This window comes from Primulina tabacum, chromosome 2 (assembly GCF_025594145.1).
Source record: "Primulina tabacum isolate GXHZ01 chromosome 2, ASM2559414v2, whole genome shotgun sequence".
Taxonomy (NCBI): Eukaryota; Viridiplantae; Streptophyta; class Magnoliopsida; order Lamiales; family Gesneriaceae; genus Primulina; species Primulina tabacum.
In genome coordinates this window covers 49,253,750-49,278,522 of record NC_134551.1, presented here as the reverse complement: position 1 = coordinate 49,278,522, position 24,773 = coordinate 49,253,750, and the positions used below count along the sequence as shown (strand labels likewise).

General features: G+C 34.2%; 3 protein-coding genes and 1 pseudogene across 4 annotated transcripts; 2 read left to right on the top strand and 2 right to left on the bottom strand.

Annotated features, from left to right (window-relative positions):
- Positions 1–131: 131 nt before the first annotated feature.
- LOC142538000 (alkaline ceramidase TOD1-like) lies at positions 132–2,292 on the top strand. The gene is given in 5 exon segments (XM_075643450.1): positions 132–471; positions 557–597; positions 599–773; positions 1,083–1,640; positions 1,729–2,292. Coding segments are annotated over 5 exon segments (1,362 nt in total). The 5' UTR covers positions 132–221; the 3' UTR covers positions 2,067–2,292.
- A 6,506-nt stretch (positions 2,293–8,798) lies between these two features.
- LOC142537999 (uncharacterized) lies at positions 8,799–9,459 on the top strand. Its single transcript, XM_075643449.1, has one exon. The coding sequence runs from the start codon at positions 8,861–8,863 to the stop codon at positions 9,302–9,304; it is 444 nt and encodes a 147-aa protein (XP_075499564.1). The 5' UTR covers positions 8,799–8,860; the 3' UTR covers positions 9,305–9,459.
- A 1,505-nt stretch (positions 9,460–10,964) lies between these two features.
- LOC142537823 (nuclear intron maturase 1, mitochondrial-like) lies at positions 10,965–12,807 on the bottom strand (annotated as a pseudogene).
- A 1,168-nt stretch (positions 12,808–13,975) lies between these two features.
- On the bottom strand, positions 13,976–17,453 carry LOC142534390 (potassium channel KAT3-like). 2 transcript variants are annotated; one of them, XM_075641242.1, is made up of 11 exons: positions 16,966–17,452; positions 16,636–16,851; positions 16,368–16,523; positions 16,212–16,269; positions 15,803–16,120; positions 15,465–15,704; positions 15,279–15,377; positions 15,168–15,200; positions 14,873–15,058; positions 14,343–14,781; positions 13,976–14,266 (listed from the first exon to the last, which is right to left on the bottom strand). In XM_075641242.1, the coding sequence occupies exons 1-11, from the start codon at positions 17,142–17,144 to the stop codon at positions 14,070–14,072; spliced, it is 2,121 nt and encodes a 706-aa protein (XP_075497357.1). In that variant the 5' UTR covers positions 17,145–17,452; the 3' UTR covers positions 13,976–14,069. The 2 variants fall into 2 exon arrangements, with proteins under 2 accessions (XP_075497357.1, XP_075497346.1); XM_075641231.1 differs by having other exon boundaries at positions 15,168–15,377; positions 16,966–17,453.
- Positions 17,454–24,773: the final 7,320 nt, after the last annotated feature.

Below are 24,773 nucleotides of genomic sequence, written 5' to 3'. Positions count from 1 at the left end.
TTAAGATTATTCCTTTTTATTCTGAATATCGATAAGGTTGACCGGTCTCACAAATAAAAGATTCGTCACATCGTCTCACAATACCCAAAAATAAATAGCCGAAGGGCTTGTTTGTTATTTTTTTGGAAACTAAAAAGAAAACAACTAAAGAATGGAACAACGAAAAAAGAAGAGATGAAAGTGATGAGTTCCTGGATGAAGCTTTTGTCATGGGACAGTAGATGGGGAAACCGATGTTCTCTACGCCGCCACTTTTCCAATCCAAGCTCTTCTGTTTCTCTTTCCTCTACCTCTTCTCCGCCATATTCTTGGCCGCCTACTCCACCTTCTCCGCCACCAAATGCCTTTTCCGGTCATCCTTTTTCGACCCAATCCAGGCCTCTCTCTTCTCCTACCCTCCATCCTACGGTGAACACAAGTACGCCATTCCTACCACGCGTTCCTCCTGCGATTCCCCGGTCTACTTTTCCGGTACAGATAGAATATTGATTGCAGATCGAATATTGATCCTAAATTCTGTGTTTTTCTTGATGGTTTTTTTTTTTTTTTGGTTTAGATTATTGGGTGGCTTTAAAGGAAATTCAAGAAAAATGCGCGAATTCGTTCGGGTTTGTTAGGGACGCAAGTTCTGAAGTATACGCAGGGCGATGCGGATAGTTTTGGTGGGAATTTGAGCATTGAAAAGAGATTATCGTACTTTGATAATGATCCTGACGTGGGAATATTCGAAATCCCGTGTGGATTCTTTACACGATTTCCGATTACTAGTTCTGGTAATTAGTTTCATGCATTGGGATTGTCGAGACCTGTTTTTTATATTATGTAAGTTTCACGACATCAACATGTCATTAATGCTGAATCATTATTCCTTCATTCATTCGACTGAATTGGCTGCCTTTTCATTTATTGTTGAAGTCCTCTTCATTCAATGCATGTGAAACCATCTACAATTTATTCCAATCAGTATGTAAATTGTTGGGTTGTTAATATCTATTAGTTTCATATGAATTATACAGTGAACGTGGTACCGAGTTTGCGAAGGAAATATACTTGGGTTGTCATTTTTTTGGTTGGATTTTCAGATCGAATTTCCATGGAGAAATGCGCCGGAGTAGTAGTAGTCTCTGCTATATTCAATGACCACGACAAAATCCGGCAGCCGAAGGGCCTAGGATCGAAAACCTTGGACCACGTTTGCTTTTTCATGTTCGTCGATGACACCACACTCAAAAGACTAGACTTCCACAACTTGATTTCAAGAAAGTCAAAGGAACAAAAAATTGGTGCATGGAGAATCATTAAGGTCTCGAACGAGGATTTATATCAAAATGCAGCCATGAATGGGATGATTCCGAAATATCTGATTCATCGCCTTTTCCCAAACTCAAAATATAGCATTTGGGTGGACGCGAAGCTGCAGCTTGTGGTCGATCCTCTACTTTTGATCCACTCCCTCGTGGTCAAGGAGAACGTCGACATGGCGATATCAAAGCACCCCTACTTTTCACATACGATGGAAGAGGCCATGGCAACTGCCAGATGGAAGAAATGGTGGGGTGTGAATGCCTTGAAGTTTCAAATGGAGACATATTGCGAAAACGGCTTGCAGCCGTGGTCCTCAAAGAAGCCGTATCCCACAGGTAAGGTGGATTGTTTTCTTTCATGTGTATCCCACTGGGAAATCTACTGCTCTATTGCTTGCATCATTTAATATATATAAACTTGCAGATGTGCCAGATAGCGCTCTGATCTTGAGGAGACACGGTTTAGCAACCAATCTTTTCTCTTGCATGGTGTTCAATGAATTGGAAGCTTTCAATCCAAGAGATCAGCTCCCCTTCGCATATGTGCGGGACAGAATGAAACCCAAGTTAAACTTAAAAATGTTCGAAGTTGAAGTGTTCGAACAAATTGCGGTGGAATATAGACACAACCTTAAGCCAGGTGCGGCCATTGTTGGAGCCAAAGCCAACTGGGCAGGCTCTGATTTGTTATCATTTGTTAATGAGAGCTGCAGTAAATGCCAGGGATATCTTACAGAGATGTGGGGTGAAAACCATGATTGATTATTATTTTGTTACAAGGGTTTTTACAGGATTGGAGAGAAATATTCATGGATTTTTTTTCGTCTCGAACTCGAGATCTTGTAATCTTATTTTATTAACATAATAATGTCATACCGAAAATGAAACAGGTCTCGAATTCGAGATAGTTTGGAGACCTTCCAATTCCTCCCCACCAACAAATAAGGATTGGAGATACATTAGCATATTGATGATTCCATAGGCAATTGCTGTACTTAAAGAAGATTCCTAAGTTTCAAAATTGGGCATTCAATTGTTTTATCGTGCAAATCTAATATATATATATATATATATATATAAAACATATAATCTATTTTAATAAAAAATAAAATTTTCATCCATAGATACTCATCATTTTTCAGAAATTATATTTGATTATACATCATAAATTACTTTAAAAATTTTCTCTATACTATTCTCATCATCTCAATTTAATTTTTAATATTTATTTCTATAATTCTATTTTTTTATTCGAAAAAAAATGAAAATAACATATGATTTTTTAGAAATTTCGTAAATTATCCAAAATGACGAAAGAAAATATTTATTTTCAAAAATCACAAAATCTACCAAACTATTTATATCGACGAATTTATATATCTAATCCACATGCAACCGATATGTCTTTCATATATAGTTCATATCTATCAAATTATCCACATAGTTCATATCCACCAACAATTGTGTTTGAAATTGTCGTACCTCAAGACTTATGGATATGTCATGCATTCTTTGGTGTATCCGATTCACGTAATGATACTAACGTGTTGTATGAATCACTCATATTCAATATCGTCTTTCAAGGAAATGCCCTGAAGTTTAATTTCACCATCAATGAAACCTAATATACTAGGGGCATTATCTAATAGAATGAATATATATGGAATGAGTAATTTTGTTGAAGGCTTTTCTTTTCCCCGAGGATCCAAGAAAAGGTTGTTTAAAGAAATACAATAGGATGCAATAAAAGCTGTCAAACGGGTATTTGGGGTGCTTCAAGCTTGATGAACGACTGTAAGAGGTTCAACTCGTTATTGGTAAAAGAAAAAATTAGCATGCATTATTTTGCATAATATGATTGTTGAAGATGTAGGAGGTCACATGACAAATTGGCACAATGATGAAGATGACTGATGAAGGTGACGAACCAACACAATCCGTCCAAAACTTAAAACTAGAATTTCATGATTATATCTGAACAAATTAGAACTATGTGACAATAAAGTGCATCAGAAAATCCGTGTCGACTTAGTTCAGTATATTTGAGTACAATACAACAATAATCATTAAACTAATATTTTATATATTTCGGAACGTTTAATTTAAATTTTGTTTTTTTAAAATTGTATGCAAGTATTATTTTTTTCTATATTGTAATTCTTTGTTTCAAATTTTATAATAATATTTACATTTTAAATAAATTATACTCGTAAAATAAGATGAAATAATTTCAAGTAATAAATATATTCAAAAATAATATTATTATTTATTTTAAGTAATAATCATTTAAGTTGTCTAAATAAAATTGAAAATATATTTATTTATTGTAAGATATGAATAAAGATGAACGAGAGAACAATGGAATCTACAAATAATGAACGATAATGTTAAAATGAATATAAAAGAATGAAAATTTCAGTAAGGTGGTGGTGGGTATCATAACAACGACCAATGTAGACGTTATTAGAGATAACAATGTGTCAGATTCATATAGGATTTCATATCCTCCGTTCATATCTCAAAATATTATATTCATCTACATCTTTATTTATCCCTCTCGGGTATTTAAATTTGATCATCATTCTTATATTCGTTGGAAAATCGAATATCCATATATTATCCAAATATCTTATTATCACTATAATTGTATTTTTTTTAAAATTTAAATTATTTCAATGAAGCTATGGATATTTTACCAAATTATTAACAGAACAATAAAAAGTTTAAAATAAAAATTATCAAACTAAACATTATAAAATAAATAACAAAATATTATCAATAGTTTATCAAAACATCATTATTCAACAAAAATAACATCGGCTTTATATTGATATTTTTCGTTTCATCTACTACAATCATTCAACAAAAACATATTATAATTTAATCAAGTATCAAGTCGAGTATAAATAAGATACTACCATATCCACCTCTATCCTTCTAAACATGGATTGGGGGTGAATATTAATTAAACTTGAAGCACAAAAAGGCAAAAACTTGTGTGAGACAGTCTCACGGGTCGTATTTTGTGAGACGAATATCTTATTTAGGTCATCCATGAAAATATATTATTTTTTATGGTAAGAGTATTACTTTTTATTGTGAATATCGATAGGATTGACCCGTCTCACAGATAAAGATTCATTAGACAGTCTCACAAGAGACCTACTCTTAATTAAACTTGAAGCACAAAATGTAATAATTTGGTAAAACAAAACAAAAGAAAACTGTGGTTAATCGTATTAAACGGACTCAACATGCAGAAAAGCGCAAACTTTTTAGTTTTAATATTAATTATCAAAAATATTTTTTATGTCAAAAAATATTGTGGGGACCCGGACGTTAATCATACTCTTACTCATTATTAGGACAATTTAATCAATTATAATAAACAGGGTCTAATTTTTTTTTAAATGCGGAACGTAATGGGATTCAATCTAATATACATATCAGTATTAAAGTACAAGTCTTGTATTATATATACAATCATTCAACTAAGGTTTAACAACTAAATGTCAAGTGTCCAAACCCTATTTCTAATCCAAGTCCGTAGTCTCCACGCTAATCACGATCTATCTTCATCTTCTCGACCCTGAACATGTCCCACCTGTTGTCATGCACACATACAAACACGACAACAGTCGGATAACTCCAGTGAGAATAAAATCCCAGTATAAATCAATGAAACATGCAATCATATAAACAATGTAAACGCATGTAATAAATATCAGTAACATGTATCAAATCTGAAACATAATTAATATGAAATCGTAAATCATACTCGTGACTCCACGGCTCAGACTAGACTCAATCCTAGTCTAGGGATCCCGGTTTCCAGATATTGACATTCCTATATCGACCAACAGTAATAGAAGAAATTCCAATTCTATCCATGTCGATATAACCAAACATCCAGTGTCTTGACCTATCCGTCACAGACTTTGGCACTATCGCCAATTCACTATCTTGTGACATCGTGCAATGTGCCCGTGGCGATCCCACCACTATCAGGCACTTCTGTCACAAGATCACTCGTCTAATACTCCTCTAATACGTGCTTTCTATAAATCAATAGAACAAGCATATCAAATCAAATCAATGCATATAATATCAATAAGTATGTGATTAAAGGAAACTCAACTATATCCTACTTGAATCGATCTGCCAATACCACATTGACTTATACCTTTCTTTCGTTGAAGTTCTGACGACGTTCAAGTCTGGAATTCAAAATCTTTCAATCCCTCAATCTGGCCATGACAATATCAATAATATCATATCAATATACTGCTCAAATCAATACCAATCTGATCAATCTGGATTCAACTCAAAATCAACGGCATAACGGAACGATCTCGACATCCCCGTCAATACCATATCAACATATATCAATTACAATCTATAACCCATATCCAATACAATCTGTAATCAATCCATAATACAAATATGTCCGATTTTAAATCAATATAATCAAAAAATCATAACAATTTCATAATCAGTCTGTTTTTCAATCTGACTTCGATTCTACGATGTTTAACATATCCAGAACACCATATATGAATCAATCAAATTCCTACAACATCATATTTTCAAATGATACCAAAACTCAATAAAACTTACGTCCAGTTGTAGCCTGGGTCGATAGGATTACAGTACTGAAGTCAGATTTAAAATCAGACGGACGGATTTCTCGCGAATCGAATTCTAGTATCAAGGATCAAAGCTTTCCCTGGATTTCCATTTTCTTCTTGTTCTGAGGAGAAAAGGGCCGATTTATATATATATATACATCTCATGCATGAAAAGGGGCAAGTGGCTTATTCTTCATAAAACACGTCTCACCGCGGGTGCGCTACACTTTAGACCGCGGGTGCGCTTAGCATACTGATCCGCACTCAAAATTGCAGAAGCGACGACCGCAGGTGCGCTATCCTTTCTACCGCGGGTGCGGTCTGGTAACCGCAGGTGCGGTGACTTTTATGGCGCGGGTGCGGTACGCCTACTGTAAACCTTCAACATTTCATGATAAACGACCGCGGGTGCACCGTCTTTTGAACCGCGGGTGCACTGTCTCTGCTGTCCCAACAATATATTTTGCAACTAAAATCGAATCGCAACGTCGCTTCTTCGACCTTCGATAAATACATCAAATCATGCATTAATAATTGCTGATTACCAATTCATATCTCGGGCATTACAAATATTATCTATTTTTTGATCGAACAAATCTATTTTCTATAATTGATGATCGAACAGATCTATTTCTATCTAAAACAACTTCGAATTCGATACATCAGAGTGCAACGAGGAATCCATAATGTCAAATCCAAGTTGTGTTTTAAAGGTAGTACCATTACGTTTTAAATTTTTTAAATTTTCACGAATAAATCAAAACTCAATTTCGTGAGATAAACCTTTTATTTGGGCTACTCATAAAAATTTGTCAATTTTGTGAGATAGACTTTTTATTTGAGTTACCCATAAAAAAATATTTTTTATGTCAAAAATATTATTTATTATTATAAATACGTATGTTTAACATGTGAGACCGATTTATGTCAAAAATATTATTTATTATTATAAATACGTATGTTTAACATGTGAGACCGTCTTACTAGATACATATTATTGATTTTTTCGTTCATAGAGTTTGTTTTAGGCAGTTGGGGACACATTTTTTTCCTCATCTTTCGCAAAGTCAATTGCTTTTTACCATTGATAAAAAGTCCCACCCTTCTTTAAAGTGTGATTTATTGCCACTCTTCCTTGATGAGAGTAATGTTTTCGTCAATTTCGTGGGCAAAATACACACGTTATCGATATGTTAAACTTGTGAAATTTTGCATGCTTTTGACCAAATAAAATCCTCTCTCTAGAACAAATGTTAGTATTATTAACAATCTAGATAATAGACACAGTTTTAATGTCGAATTATTAATTATAAAAATATGGTACAAACGTGCAGCTTTAAACATGACACTTCATTTAACAACTACATATGAATGAATTTTACTCCGAGGGGAAAAAAATACTTCATTTCTAGTAGCTGCTGTTGATTCTTGGCATTTGCCCATTTGTTAATTCATTTTTTTATGTGCAAAAGTGCATACGCATGGAGAGGGTCGGAGTTTGCTAAAACTTTTTAGAGTTTGCAACTTGTTCGACTTTGGGTCAGGAGTGGGAAAAAAATATCGAATATGATGATGGTATACTGTATATTTCGGTATATCGAATACGATGGTATATCGACTTTAGGTTAGGAATGATGGCACATATCAAATTTGATGGTATACGTTATATTTCGGTATATGTATTTTCGAGTATTTGGTTGCTTTACAAAATGTATTTATTAGATAAATGTCTATTTATACTGTTCAAAGGGTTGTAGGCGCCTTTTCACAACTAGCTGTGATTCTTTGATCAGGTTTAATTTGATACGTCAAATCTGGATCTAAGGTTTTAATTTCAAATATAAAATCATATTAATATTAGTTCTTCACAAAATTTAGTATTGATGTTTGTATATTTTGGTTTTAATTTTAAATATAAAATCATAATTATTTTAATTTCAGCATTATTTTTTATCTTTAAAACTTATATCTGCAAGTTTAATCAATTATTAAAACCATAATGGCCAAAAATCGGATCATATTAGAAAAAGTGAAACTAACCGTGATAAAACGGTTTGATTTCGAACAAAATATTTTGAAAACTAAAAAATCGAACCACCATGATAAAGCAAAATTGACCGAATCTACTGACTCACGCACCTAACTGATATATGAAATACAATGGTTTAATGATATACAATTAGGGATAACAATGAGGTCGGTGGTTTTTCATCTCTGTCCCTGAATTTCATCATCATTCTCATATAATTCTTGATCCTCAATAATATATAATAATAATTTTGATTTGAGAAAATTTCGAACAAGTCATCGTCTTGTCCATTAATATTTTTGACACAAGGGTGTGGGCGACATGGAAAGTTGATCCCCACGATTTCCCTGAACCCGAATAAACGAGGATCAAATAATAATATCAATATAATACTAATAATAAAAATAATAATAATAAAAATAATATTTTATTATTGATATTATTTTCGACGTGGGTTAAGAGATGTCCGATAGTAATCTTATATCGATCCCAAATTATTATCTATTATTATTAATGATAATATTAATATCAATAATAATATTATTATTATCAATAATAATAATAATAATAATAATAATTTATTATTAATATTATTTTCGAGATGAGTTAAAAAACGTGAATAATAATCTTATTTCAGTCCCAAATTACGTATTATATCCCAACTGGAACCTAAACCCAAATCTTAAAAAATAGGAAATTCCGGTTCACATTTCGAGTTTTTTTGGCGGATCTGAAAGCCGCGAGAAAAGTTGACATCCTTATGTACAATCTCATGACCACTAGGAGGATATTTTCGTAATTTGGTAACCATCTCCGTGTATAAATCCCAACCCCCGAGGCCCCCCTTTACACAATCACCGCTCGAAATTTGACGAGAATCAAAGTCGTAGTGGATTGAAATGTCGACCCAGCTAATCTCGTCTCACCGCGAGAATGCAGAGGTCTACACCGGTGAAGCGATCTGCAAGCAGAAATCCAAGGAGCTGCTCGAGAAAATCCACCTCCCCAAAGGCCTGCTTCCCCTAGACGACCTTGTTGAAGTCGGCTACAACGAGTCCTCCGGCTTCGTATGGTTGAAGCAGAAGAAGAGCAAGACGCACTTCTTCCGTTCCATCGGCCGCAGCGTGTGGTACGACACCGAGGTCACGGCGTTCGTCGAAGATCTTCGAATGAAGAGGCTGACAGGTGTCAAGAGCAAGGAGCTCCTGATCTGGATCACTATCTGTGATATTTCCATTCAGGACCCTAATTCCGGGAAAATTACTTTCGGAACCGCTGCGGGACTCTCCAGGGCGTTTCCGGTCTCGGCGTTCAATGAGGAAGAGGGGAAGCAGACTACTTGACGTGTTGGGAGGGTAAGTCGGGAAATCCCGTGTAAGTTCGTATGTTCTAGTTAATAAATCAGGGATTGTTACACGTAATTGTCCTGAAATTACTCTATTTTAATTAGTGCCAGTGCGTAATATTCAAGCTAATGTACGTTCATTATATTTATTTACCGCTCTGTCACTTAATTAAAAAATTATTCGTCTAAATAAATTGATTTAGGGTATAGAATAACGCTGAACCAAGTTGAACGGCATGATGAAGCCCAGCTTTTCGCATTCACTTTTCTACATTCGATGAATTTGACCGAATCTCTTTTGCAAATTTGGTCTGGCAAAAATTTGCGTGAAACGGTCTAACGTATCGTATTTTGTGAGATATATATTTTATTTGGGTTATCTATGAAAAAATATTATTTTTTATTATGAATATCGGTAGGATTGATTCGATATACAGATAAATATTTGTGAGACCGATTCAAAGAGAACTACTCATTTGACAGATACCTCCGCATGTTTTTATTCGAAAATCCCAATTCATATCAGTCAAGATTTCTTGTTGCCGATCCAATTGAATTTACCTGCTGCACTTAATAGCTAAATTGTTATAAATCCTGACTTTAAACGATGCTAAAAGCAGGGGTGTCAAAATGCAACGCGACCGTCAATCCCCACACGATCCAACACGAAAAAAATCATGTTTGGGTTGGTGTTTTTCGGGTTCGGTTGGGGTTCGGGTTGGGTGGGTTCGGGTTAGTACCAGGTTAGACGGGTTTCGGGTTGGGTCGGGTTGGGTCGCGGATTGATCCGAAATTTTTTTTTGAAAATATTACCTATATTTTTATATATATTATATTTGAACAAAATTTATTGTATATTTATATGATAAATTTTCATCATTTAATATTTATTTTGTATATTTTTTTATTTTTTTAACAATTGTTTATTTGATTCAGTAAATATACTTTAATTTTCTACTATTAAATTTTTTAATTTAAATCGAAAATTTTGTTATTATATATTTAAATTAAAATATTATTATTATTTTTTATTTTTTCGATTTTTTCCATTAATTTTTTTTAAAAAATAAATAAAATTCGGATTAGGTGGGTTAGACGAGTTGAGTCGGATTAGATGGTTTTGTGTTCAGGGTTGGAGGTTTTCGAGTTGCTTCGGGTTCGGATTGAAAAAAAAATAAAAAAATTTCGTGGATTGATTCGAAATTCGATCCACTCGATCCGATTGACATCCCTAACTAAAAGCTGATTTTACGATTTAAAATTAAAAATTTACCCGAATCTGAGCATGGGAGTGGGACACATTATCCATCTGCCTCGGGCGCAACTACGCGTATAATTCAATAAATAATCACACGGTTTGTCACCCTCAACTACTTAAACGTGGCATCTTCACAAAATTCAACACGTCAAACCACGTATTCTTCATTCCTCTCCAGGCAACTATTTTGTGTTATTTTTGTTGCCCAATTTTCTTTTTTGTGGCTCAATTTGATTTTTAGTTGGATCATACGTTTTTCCCCGTATCGAATAACATTTGATCCTATTGATTTTTTTGATTGAACCTGGAGAGAAGAGTCATCTAATCTGATAGATGAAAACACTGAACTACAAGCCCCGTCTCATTTGATCCTATTGACTTTTAGTTAAGTGCGAAAGGACTCTCTCTTGTATAATTTGTAACATAGATCACAATTCTTAAAAAATAAACTAAAAACAAGGAAAAATATAATGCAGACTACTCCTAACAAGGCCAACAATGATCGAGAGGAACCAGTAATGGCTCCAAATTTTTGGCACATCACCAATCTCACTTGGGTTAAACAAAGCTATGGCACCATGTACACGTTTTTAACATATAAGAAAGATAAGATTAAAACTCCTATTTTCCCATTCAAGAGTTTTCAAAAAATCAGCTAAACCATCTGCAGCAATCTAAAAAAGTCATGCATTCTCTGTTTTCTCATCACCATTGAATCGTCCACTCCAAAATCCAAGAATCTTGTAGTCCCAAACAAGATTATCTCCTTCCTAATTCCCACTGCTTCCTCTCTGGGTCCCCTGATACCGATTATAAAATGACTTGCAAACCGAATATAATCCATTTTTCGAATCTTCTCCTTGCCACTTGAGGGCACAAACTCTGGCCAAGAAGGGTTTTGGCAGCCATCATCAATCTTCCATATCGAATCAGACTCACATGGCCTGAAAAACTCCACTATCTTGTTTTCCATAAGATGATCAAGTTCATTAAGCAAACATTCATCAGCAAAGGGCTTAGAATTCCACAGTATCCATAACTGGGCACCTTCAAAGCTTCTTCCGGAGCGAAACCAAAGAATGTTCTTAGCCAATACGGGTCGGGCTTAGGTTCATTATCACGCAAAAGTCTCTTCTTCGTCTGACCTTTTTTTCGTTTCCTTTACACTCAATTTCTCGCCTTTATCTGCCAGACTCGTACGAGATTCTCTTGGTCCTTTCAACCCCGATTGAAGCAAATGCAGAACTTTCTTATCTTTTATAGCTTTTTCAACGCATCCCAGCACCACTTTTTCATCTGCGTTTTCGAAAATCTCGCTTATATCACCTTCGATAAACCACAAATACCCAGCAAAATTACTCCTCATGGTTCTGATAACAGTGTGAGGGTTTCTACCCGTTCAGGCATGTGACTTTGGAGAAAATCGCGGCTCACAAACCGGGTCAATAATCATCAATAGCACTTCTTGATCGAACAACCAGGTCTTGAAACGGAGGAGTATCAGATTTCAATATAGAATAAATTTTAATTTTGGAGAGTAATTTAGGGACGGGTTTATCATTCGGGCTGCGTACATGTTGCTGCAATTTGGAGTTCCACCTAAACTGGTTGTGAACGACGGCATCTTTAAGTGAAAGGAGGTTGGAGAGTGTGTGCTAAGGCAGAGTGTTTTTGGGAGGGAAAGATCCGGTGGCGTGACCGCACGCTCTCTGGTAAGCAAGCACCCAAAGATCGAGTTTGGAGAGGAAGCCGGTGAGGTTGTGGAAGGGTTTCTGTGGTTTGGGGAATGCTTTCCCCCAGAGGTCTGAACTGGGGCTTCTTTGAGCTGAGAGTATGGGTCTTGTTGCAGGGCGGCTGCTGCTTATGAAGATCGGTGGTTTAAGTGATGGCAGAATCGGCGTAAGGCCGCGCTAAGCCATCAAACCATCTTTCGTTGTACTTTTATCTAAGACAATGCCTATTTCGGAAACAAAATTGCGCAGACGACTGCTTTGTAATAACGAGAGAGAGACAAAATTGTTGTAATTATTGCAACAAATTTTTTTCTTTTTGGAAGAATCTCATGTACTACTACAAATCTACAATCACATATTATGAAGAGCGAATTATTCAAGAAATTTTTAAAAATATGTTAAATTAAAATTATATATACATATTAAGAGGTACGCACATTTGTAGTTTTTTTAAGAGGCATGCATATTTGTAGTTTTTTTTATATATTGGCATTATTAAGAGGTACGCATATTTGTAGTTTCTTTTCCCCTAAAGTAGAGTAAATGGGGAAATTCTATCTGCCAAATGTATCAATAGTAAAAATTCAATTGGTTGAAAAATTTGTTGGTTCAATCGTGTGATAATTTGATATAATAATATGAAAACAAAATATAAAACTGGATATCAAGATTTACGTGAAAAATCTCTAAAATTATTAGGGTAAAAACCACGGGCAAAATGAATTTTTTTTACTAAAGATAAGACTCTACTCCTGCTCGACCCATTAAACCCACTGCTCGACCCACTCACATTTCCACCCAATAAACGAATCACAATCTCGAAAGAAACTGATTTCTATAAAATTGTTACAATATTACTGCTATACAAATTTTGTAATACCTACTTCTCTTTCAAATATTCAAATGATATTTGATTATATTTTGTTTTATTTCATTTGTTTTATTTCATTTGAGGGAACACAAAAATAGCGAGAATGGAAAAAAAAAATAATTTGAATGATAATAGAGAAACAACTGAAGCAATTAAAAAATATTTTTTAAAAATTCAAAAGTTAAACCTAACTAATTAATGATCTCACATACCTAACAAAGTCAACTCTTTTTTCTTGATTTAAAAAAATCAAACTCCTTTTTATTTAATTAAATTTCAAATGAATCATGTATATTTTTATTGACCCAGAGACCATTCAGTCATATACCAAATAGATTTATGTAGAAGAAATATGGGCTGAAAGAGAAATCTTATTTCTTCTTTATCTCGTAATGTACAAACTACATATATACATGAAATGAAAAAAAAATAAAAATAACACCATAATCTATCCATTATTTAAATTACAAAAAACAAAGGATAAAAATCTATCTACAAAAACAATATATCTATTCTATTTTATTAAGATTGAGTACATGTTAGTAACTACCTAGGAGAACACCAACTTTTTCTTTCAATTTTACCCTTATATGATACTAATATTATACTTTTGTTTTTTTTATTTTGTTTTTTTTTTAAATTTCAACACACACTTTTATTTTTTATTTTTGTTATTTCAACAATTCAAATATCATTTTAGTCACTCCATAAATTGTCATATTACACTTTAGTCCATCGATAATGATAAAAAAAATTGTACACACGTATCGCGTGTGCTTGGTAACTAGTCCATATTAATCTTTATCGGATATTCAACAGAGTACCACCATTTTCCCTTCATCATGATTTCCTTCACAGAAGACAATGATCGATTCAAGCTATGTTTTGGTATAACTATATACTACAGACTTCTTTTGTAATTTCCGGTTTCCCACGAGTTATAATTGTTACTTCTAGCTATCGGACATCGTTCTTTTCCTGCATCTTGGCTTGGCAGAAAAAATAAATGATCACCATCTCGTATTACTCTCAAGTCATCTATTTCTGCATTCTCTGCGTTTACTACTTTTGTGAGCTTGTCATCTCCAAATTTTTTGCCTGCACTTGCGCAAGGAGGGATGGTTAGATATATCAGGTACAGTTCAAGGTACAGCAAGTTCTAAACAACAGATACCTGCTATTATGAACAGTTCTCTGAGCGAATCGGGTAGAATGATTAGCTTTGCAGGCTTGTTCTGTGGACATTTCTTCTTTCCAAACTTCATATGTATGGTGACTCTTTTCCTGGCGGAGTTTGTTACATCTATGGAAGAAGGATGAGTAGAATTGGTGGAGCTAACGTGTGTATTATCATCGGCATAATTCGTGGCCCTGTTTGATTTATTTTCATTTTCATGAGAGGACAGTGGGTGCACATCGATTTCACTTCCGTTGATGAATCTTGAATTGGAAATGTCTGCTCTTGCTTCAAACTTCGTTGTGTTCCCAAAGGGCATGAATTGTTCTCTGGTTTGACTTTTGAATTCTCCCGTTTCTCTGTTGAGGCAATTATTGAGGATCAAGCTTGCATCGTGTTGGCCTTCAATATCATCGAAACTTCTCCGTGCTTTGTGCTTTGAAAGAACCAGAAAGTAGTTTTGCAGATAAGTGTTGATTCAAGAAAGGATATCTAAGAAATGTACAGTGCCAATGGTTAATAAGTACCCGAAAAAGATTGTTCGTGACAATGCTCTCGTCCACGGGATTTTCTCGAAGAGTGTTGATAAATGTGGTTCTGTTCAGCCGTAGTATTTGCGAAATTTCAGTTGTTCGAACACCAAAAGGCTGAGGCATATTACATAAAACTCCTATTTCTCCAAACATATCCCCGGTGGATACCTTTCCCATAATCTATGTATATATGAAAGTATTTGCTGTAATTTATACACGATGTCAATTATATATATATATATATATATATATATATATGTAGCAAATGTATTGGTTTGATGATTCTTACTTGATCTTGGCCGTTGGTATCTGTAATCAAATCCTGCCAACCATTACCACGTTCAGAAAATAAACATAAAGCGATCATTTTTTGTAATTTATATGAGATTTGGTAGCTTACCGCTGCTCCCGAGACCATTATATATGCATCTGTTGGAGATTCATTTTGTAGAATAACATCTTCTTTAGGAGGGAAATACTCGGCTTCCATTTCCGGGATCTTTCAAGAAAATCCAGGATTAATATGTTTCCTTTGGTTCTTTATAAAGAAAGCTGGACGATTATTTTACTGGAGAAGAAATGGTACCAATTGAAAAAGGAAGTCATGTGAAACTCCATAAAAAATATAGGCATTTTGAACCACAGGATAAAACAAATAACGTGCAACGCTTGCCCGAATAGCATTTGGCAGCCCATTTAATGTCTCTTGCTGTTTCAATGCGTCTGCTTTGAATTTGAGACATATATGGGACAAAATTTGATCTTGAATTTGCGAAGGAAGCTGGTTTCGCTTCGTGAATTCTGAAGCAGCTCTAACGGTATCTCTCTGCGGTATAGAAACAAATCTGTAAAAATTCGCTCCAAAAACACTCAAATACAGCACATATAGAGGAGGGGGTGGGTGGGGGGGACGACAGATCATACAAAGTTTCTGGTGCGCCTGGTCCAGTGAACCACGAGGTTTGTCATGTTTCCGATGAGATAAGCTATCAATCCTTGGTTGAACAGCATGAAGAAGATGGAAAACAGCATCTCTTCCGTGTTCTCAGGGTGTAAGTCTCCATAACCTGTTGTGGTTAGTGTTACTGTGGACCAATACAGTGAGATTACATATCTATCACAAAGGCTCATTTGCTTGAAATTTGGATATACTGCTCCAATCCAAGTTTTGCAGGGATCATGGTATCTATGCGCTATCAAATAGTTGAAGCATCCTGCACAATGTACCGCGAACAATGTCACCTGAATATGATCAAGAACAGTGACATTGTGTCAATATCAGATATTCATGCTAAGCGTGAGGATTCACTATACAGAAGTAATAGTCCCTTACAGAGATGAGTTTAGTGCAGCGAGTCCAGAAATAGCTGAACCGGATGTCTTTTTCAAGCCTGAAACAAGGAGAAATAGATATAACTTTAACCTTACTGCATGCTGTATCAGTGATCCTAAAAGTTTCAAGAAAATCGAAGGTAGAGTGGCGTGGAACCTTGCAAACATGGAGCTGACTCGTCTAAGACGCCAAAGTCGCAACATGCTTAACAGTTCATAGCCCAGTCCACCATTTTGATCCGTGAATAGAGCACCGAGAAATTGAAAGGGTACAGTTGAGCAAACATCGAAAATGAACCAGGTCGACAGATACCTGTTGGTCAAAAATAAAAAGTGTCAGCAATTATGGTTCAAGGTTGTAGTGCTGAAAGATTTCTGGACTCCATATTCACGATTTTACGTAATGAATGCATGCTTATCTCTACCTTAATGCTATTTTACCACGATCATCAACGAGGAGATACGACTGGCCATCCAGGTATGCCACGAAGAAGGTGAGTACAATATCAACAGCGAAGAAACCATTGACAATGTTGTCGAATACGAGAAGGCCATTTCGTTTGTAAGATAGAAATGCAAAGTCAAATGGAGAAATCCAGGCTGAATAGATGACCAAAAGAATCAGAAACATATCCCAGGCCCTGGAAAATAAACAACAAATGGTCGGAAATAAGTGTTACTGAATTCATGAATTCTAATATATTTATGTGCAACTTTCTTTTCCGGAGGATTGAGAAACGAAGAAAGATAATAACCGATAATAGGGATCGAATGGGGACACGATGTATCTTCGAAGTATTGTAGCTCTGTTGCTTCTCTCTCCAAGGGATGGAAGGAGATCGCAAGAGAAGAAACCACTTTGAGTTCCTTCGCTGGATTGAAAGTCCTCCACACAGAAATGTTTTGTGAAGTTTTTCAAGTACGAAAACGACATTGTATTTCGTGTAAGATTACAGAAGAGGATCTCTCGAAGCTTTCACAGATAGCAAGAATTGTGATGAGATGTTTATATATAGCAAGAACAGTAGAGGGATGATTCCCACAAAGCCTCGAAGGCTCCTTTTCTCCTACTTTCCGTTTAAACCAAGTAGTCTTTCCCAAGATGCCGTGGGCTCACTTGGATTGATATATGCTGCTGTTATTATTATAACTGAGATTAAGAAAAAGGCGCAAAGGCTGAAAAATAAACATGGGAATCCCGACATGGGATCGAGGTTAAAATGGCGGACAACATGAGTTCTTGGCTAAGGTTTAGTGCTGAAACCTTCGTACACCTATGTATAAATAGCAGTAGGGGTAGATCCATGATGGACACACGTAATCAAATGCTATATTCTATGTCATGTTGGTCAGATATTTGATCGGAAGTTAGACTCGGAATTTTATTATTATGAAGTTATGTACATCAATAAGAAAATAAGGAAATTCGATGCTGCAGCCAACAACATATGGACCTTGTTGTTAGAGTATTGTTTTTCATATTTAAGACACGGCAGAAGTTTAAAAATTTTGATTATGATATTCCAAACTTGATTTGGACGTCGTACGATTTATAAATACATGCATACGATGTTTAGATGATTTATCTTCAGCGATTAACAATTAGCACCAACTATTTAGGTGTTTAGGCGGTGATATCTCTTCGTGTATCTCCATACGGACAATAAGTCGGATCGTACATCGTTCTTCAATCGTCCTATTAAGTCCACGATTGAAAGTTGTGTTCTTTTTCTAATTCGCACCAGAAAATACAGAAGAATTTTGCGTTGAAAATCAACAACTGGAAGATGCTGAATCCGACGGTGGTGCAGCGGGACATCGACGGTGCACAACGGTAGAAGGGTGGTTCTCGGCCGTGGATACCTCACAAGGTGGTAGTGGTCGAGTTTTGGAGGAAATATTGCTAGCCATAACAGCATGGTGTAACTATGAAATATGACAAATATATGTGAAAACTTCGTTCCTTAATAGTGACATTAAGGAAGAAATTTACATGTCTCAACAAAAAAGATTCACATAAGTAGGAATTGAACATAAAGTATGCAAACTTTGGAGATTCATTCATGGACTCAAACATGCATCAAGGAGATGGAAACTGGAACCTACAATTTGACAACACTATCAAAGAGTTTGATTTTGTCAAAAATCCCAAGGAACCTTGTGTATACAAGAAGCTTAGTGGGAGTACAATTACATTCCTAGTACTTTATATTGATGGCATACTACTCATTGAGAATGATTCAGAGATGTTGCAGTCAACTAAAGTATGATTAGCTAGTAAATTCTCTATGGTGGATATGGACGAAATATCCTATGAATTAGGAATACAAATCTATAGGGTTAGATCGAAAAAAATGATAGGGCTCACCAATCCATTTATATAGATATCATACCAATGAAGTTGTCTATGGAGGAGTCCAAGAGAAGGTATCTCAAAATGTGTCATGATGTGATTCTATCCAAATCTATGTGCCTTAAAACCGATGATGAGATAAAAACCATGAGTTGTGTTGCATACGTGTCTGTTATAGGCAGTATAATGTATAATATGATATCTATTCAACCTGATATTGCATATGCACTGAGTGTTACAAGCTGATATCAATCGAATCCTGGTTCATTGCATCGGAAAGTCATTAAGGACATCTTAATTAGTTGAAAAGAATTAAAACTTTATTCTTGGTTTATGGGAGTTGAGAATTAAAATTGGAAGACTATATTGATTATAGCTTCCAATCAATTGTGGATGATTCAAATTCAACATCTGGATTTATATTCAAACTCAATGGTGGTGGTGTCTCTCGGAAGAGTTCCAAGCAAAATACCACAGCGGATTCAACAACTGAGGCCGAATACATAGTTGCATTAGGTGCGTCAAATGAGGTGGTTTATATGAGAAATTTCGTTCAAGAGTTGGGTGTCATTCCTCAAATTGTTGATCCAGTTCCGATCTACTGCAACAACACCAATGTCATTACATAAGCAAAGAAACCGAGGTCTCATCAGCGATCCAAATATATAGTAAGGAAATTCCACATAACTCGAGATATTGTGAGAAAATAAGATATATCAGTAAAGAAAGTCACATCTGCGGATAATGTTGGTGATCCACTGACAAATCCCTGCCAGGACCATTATTTGATAAACATCGTGAAACAATGAGTCTAAAATCTATGGGTAGTTGGCTATACGGCTAGTGGGAGATTGTTAGAGTAGGTACACAGCGAGTCAACCTATGACTTGAGCTTTATTGACTTTTAAGTAAAAATAATATTTAATTTAATAATATTTTACGGTTTTATCCAATTATGATATTTACTTTATTTGTATACTAATGCAAGCTACATAGATAAAGTTTTTGAATATGAAAATGATATTACGAGGTCTACACCTCAACGTAAAATCATGAAACTCATTAGGAAGTGTACCTTATATTCTAAACAGATTCTTTGTCGAATCAGCTGCCTAAAATAATGATAAAGGTAGTTTGAGCTTGAGACTAGCATATGTGATGTAAACGCCATGTTTAATTGATAAGGATGTGGAGATCTCCATCCATATAGATGAGTGATCATTTGATGATGCACTGAATAACCCTCTCTCGAATTGTCTAAGTGGTTATCATTTATCGAGTGGAATAATCTGCGGTTATGGTTGTACACCATCATTCTTTTGACCTGATACAATGTAGATGCTCTACACCAGCATGCACTTGGGACAATTAAAAAAGTAGGAGTGAGAAAGAAGTTATTTAAAAAACGAGGACTCTTTTTTTTTTTATGAAACAAGGAGTTGACTCCTGATTATTATATTAGCCGTAATTAAACTTTTAACTTAATCAATTAATTGTTTTTTTCTCTTTCTTCTCGGTCGACACACATATTTCTCAATTAAAATTTAAGAGTCATCTATCCTTCCACCCAGAAAAATTGATCGACCAAAATTAAATTGGTCGACCAAGAAGACTTTTCTTGGTCGACCAAGAAGAGGTCGACCAAGAAGAAATTTCTTCTTGGTAGACCAAAAGACCAACACCTTGGTCGACCAAGAAGAAATTGGTGTTGGTCGACCTTCTTGGTAGACCAAATGGTGGTCTTCTTTGGTAGACCACCATTTGGTCCACCAAGAAGAAATTTCTTCTTAGTCGACCAACAAAATTTTGGGTCGATCAATAAAATTTTGGGTCGACCCAAAAGATTGGAATTTTGGGTATACTCAAAAGGTTGGAACTTTGGGTGGACCCAAGTTGGTACATAAATGCTACTTTGGCGACCCAAGTTAAATATGTGTTTCATATGTTAAATCATGTAATATTATGTAATGAAATTGTGATTCATATGTTAAAATATGCAATATAGTTGTGAAATTATGATCCATATGTTAAAACATGTAATTGTGATTTTTATGTTAAAACATGTAATTCAATTGAAATTGTGATAACATATAATTGTGATTTTTATGTTAAAACATGTAATTCAATTGAAATTGTGATTCATATGTTAAAATTGTAACATAGTTGTGAAATTGAGATTTATATGTCAAAACATGTAACATAATAAGTTAAAACATATTACATTATAGAACATACTATACTTGTGATTATGTAATTGTGATTTATATATTCAAACATGTAACATACTTGTGAAATTGTGATTCATATATTAAAACATATAACATAATTGTGAAATTTGTGAAATTGTAATTCATATGTTAAAACATGGAATATAGTTGTGAAATTGTGATTCATATTTTAAAACATGGAACATAGTTGTGAAATTGTGATTCATATGTTAAAACATAAAACATAATTTTGAAATTTGTGAAATTATGATTCATATGTTATAACATATAACATAGTTGTGAAATTCTGATTCATATGTTAAAACACTGATTCATATGTTAAAACATGTAACATGGTCGTGAAATTGTGATTCATATGGTAAAACATATAACATAATTGTGAAATTGTGGCTCATATGTCAAAATATATGTAACATACTTGTGAAATTATGACTCATATGTCATAATATGTAATATTATAGAACATGATTGTGAAATTATGTGATTCATAGTTAAAAACATGCAACATTGGTCAAAATTGTGTAATTATCCGTCAAAATTAAGTAATTATCGGTCATATTTTTCTTTTAATTATGGAATCATGTGTTATAAAAAATGTCGACCCAAAAGCAACCTTGATCAACCCAAAATCAACATGGGTCGACCCAGAGATCAACATGGTTGACCCAATATCAACATAGATCAACAAGGTCGACCCAGAAATCACCAGGGTCGACCCAAAAACTGACCAACAACAAAATTCCACCATAAATACTTAAATCGAAATAAAAAAGATCAATACAATGTCCAATAATTAAAAGATCAATACAATGTCGAATGATTATCAAACATAATACAATGTCCAATAATTATAAAAATCAATACAATGTCCAACAATCAACAACGATCGACCATCAACGATCAACCAAATTGATCGACCAACTTTGGTCTTTGACCAAGCTTTTGATCGGCCAATTCTTCAAAGAATTGGTCGACCAAAGCATTGGTCTTTGACCAAGCTTTGGTCAAAGACCAAAGCAATGGTCGACCATTGTTTGGTCGACCAAAGTTTTGGTGGACCTATTGTTTGGTCGACCGCATGGTAGACTACTGTTTTTTGGTCATTTCGATCAAAACGTGGTCGAAATTTTATTCCTCAACCAGTCGATCGACGAACGAAAATAAACAATAAATCGAAATAAACGTTAATATTATCAGATTATATGTAATCAAATTTAATGATGTATAGGGACATTTAAGTAAATTGACTTATGGATCTTTTTTTTTTTTAAATACTTCATATCCCACTCCTTTTTCCCTAAATTTCCCCATGCACTTTGATTCGTTTACCGACTCTATTGATGGTTATCAGATGACGATGTTGGATGCAGTTTCGAAATACGTAGGAGCAAATGCATTGTAGTCGGCGATTAACCATTTGCATACGAGTGAATATATCTATGTGATGTGATGAGTTAATAGTGCAAGGAGACTTTGGCCATAGCAAGAACTGTATTTTAGAGAAATGGGTTTTCCTAGTTGCACATACGATGTCACTATTATTATTTAAAGATACATTACATCGTTATCGAATATATATGCAACTCTTGATATACCAATGGTTGAATATTCGATTGAGATATATGAGTTGAAGGGACTTTATTGTACTCTAATATATAATAACTTAAGGTTCCTGCAGGTACTATTAGTTATACCTCGGGGGATCATGGGGCGATGATACTAGATGTTTTTATCATGATTCGATGGGTGCATTCAGACTCGAGTTTTGACATTCTTGATCAAAGGATTGATGAAAAGAATGTGGCAAATTAAGGTAAGATCGAACAAAAATAAATGTTATTCTGAATCACAAGAAGTTGTGAACCAATGACTAGTTATATTCTTGAACTATTGATGGGTACACAAGTATCGGATACTGTGTTCCCGTCGAGATAGTCAGGTTCAATGAGTTGAATTTGGCTACTGTAGTTTGATGAAGATCAAAGAGATTGCTTATAAATGAGTTTATAAGTGGATTCAACGTATTGAAAGTTAGTTCAACTATTAATTAAGTGATGAAAGTGAAACTGTCTGTTTTGGTGAAGGGTTTCACAAAATTGCCATATGCAAAAAATGGATCAGTTGAAATTTTGATCTTCCAAGTTTTCAATTTTCATTATATGAACAATATTTGTACTCTCGTTACATCGACATTGTTGATCGTTGATCGGGGTTATAATGAGTTCGTAATTATTTATTTAGTAAATTTAAAATATACTTATTAAATAATAATGTTAATAGCGGTGACTAATATATATATATGATTCTCATTAAAATGGTCTAGAACTAATTAATTAATTTATTAACAATACGTATATATCTATATATGTACATATGTGTATATGTATGTTTAGATGTATTGATATATATATAAAAGATATATCATGCATTATAAAGAGTTGACTTTGCAAGATATATAAAACATGATAATTTTAATTAATTAATGAAAATATGAATCCTAATATGAGAAAGGCTCCTGATGTGATCAGTAATCAAAGTCTATAAATATTTCATTAAGGATTATATAAAATAATATAGTTCCAACAAATTTTTTTGCAAAAAATTTTGTCCATAAAAATTTTTCTTCTCTCCTCCCTCAACCAAGTTTTCGACCACCTGGAATTTCCACGAGAAAAATTTCACGGCCACTTCCACGATAAAATCACCGCAAGTTCTCTGAAACTCCGGCGATCTAGTCTCGACGCAAAATTGTTTAGGATCTCTAATGCAATCTAAACAAGGAATCATTTCTTTGATCGTGGACTTGATTAGACAATACAAAGGAGAAAGATATGTTCGTAGGGATTTACAAGAAATGATATATCCGTTTAAAAGCCAGAATTGTCGGAGCCAACATTAATACGCAAAAGAAAATGAACTAAAATACCCTATGAATGTTATAAATCTTATTATCTCAAAGAACATTTCGAACATTAAAACTAAAATTTTTAAAAATATGTTATCCTATGTGCGAAAAGATAGTACTTTTACAATATGTACGTATTCCATCCGATGGTATCTTAACACCCAGAGTGCTACAACTCCTCTAGGTTTAGCTTGTTTAAGATCTAGCACTGATTTTGAACGTCTTCACTACATATTATTCTCAACATATTCATCGACAAAATATCTTTGTTTTTAATTTCTAGTGATCAAAAGGTACCATCGATATACTTGTGGATGGTACTTATGGATTAACTTCTAGTTATGTGGGCAAAATATCTTTGTTTTTAATTTTTGAGTTATATTAATATCTATCTCAAATTTTATTAAATTTAAATTATATGTTATTAAAGTGATTTGAGATATATATGACAACTGATCATCTGCTTTTCAGTTGTTCAGTTTACATAAGTTAAAAAGTTTTTTAATTTAACAGTTTTTTTCACGAAGGATTGCAGCGAGTTTCTTCCACTTGGTTTTTAACCAAACTCGATTTAATTCATCGGTGTTAACATTCTTAGAACACGAGCTATTACAGCTCATTCGATAATATTGTGTTTGAAATGCCTTCAAAGGCACCAGCACACGATCCTTCAATATATATATATATATATATATATATATATATATATATATATATATATAATCAGTAATCAAAGTCTTTAAATATTTCATTAAGGATTATATAAAATAAGACAGTTTTTGCATACAATTTTGTCCACCAAAATTTTTCTTCTCTCCTTCCCTCAACCAAGTTTTCGACCACCTTGAATTTCCACAAGAAAAATTTCACGGCCACTTCCCTGGTCAAATCGCCGTAAGTTCTCTGAAATTCCGGCGATCCAGTCTCGACGCAAAATTTTTTAGGATCTCTAATGCAATCTAAATAAGGAATCCATTTTTTGATCGTGGACTTGATTAGACAATACAAAAAAGAAAGATATGTTTGTACGGATTTACAAGAAGTGATATATCTATATAAAAGCCGGAATTGTCGGAG

Coding starts and splice junctions, on each gene's coding strand:
- LOC142537999 (XM_075643449.1), top strand. CDS start 8,861: ATGTCGACCCAGCTAATCTCGTCTCACCGCGAGAATGCAGAGGTCTAC.
- LOC142534390 (XM_075641231.1), bottom strand. CDS start 17,144: ATGTCGTTTTCGTACTTGAAAAACTTCACAAAACATTTCTGTGTGGAG. Junction 15,378..15,464: donor ATGACTTCCTTTTTCAATTG/GTACCATTTCTT, acceptor TTTTCTTGAAAG/ATCCCGGAAATGGAAGCCGA. Junction 14,267..14,342: donor AGAACTGTTCATAATAGCAG/GTATCTGTTGTT, acceptor GCGCAAGTGCAG/GCAAAAAATTTGGAGATGAC.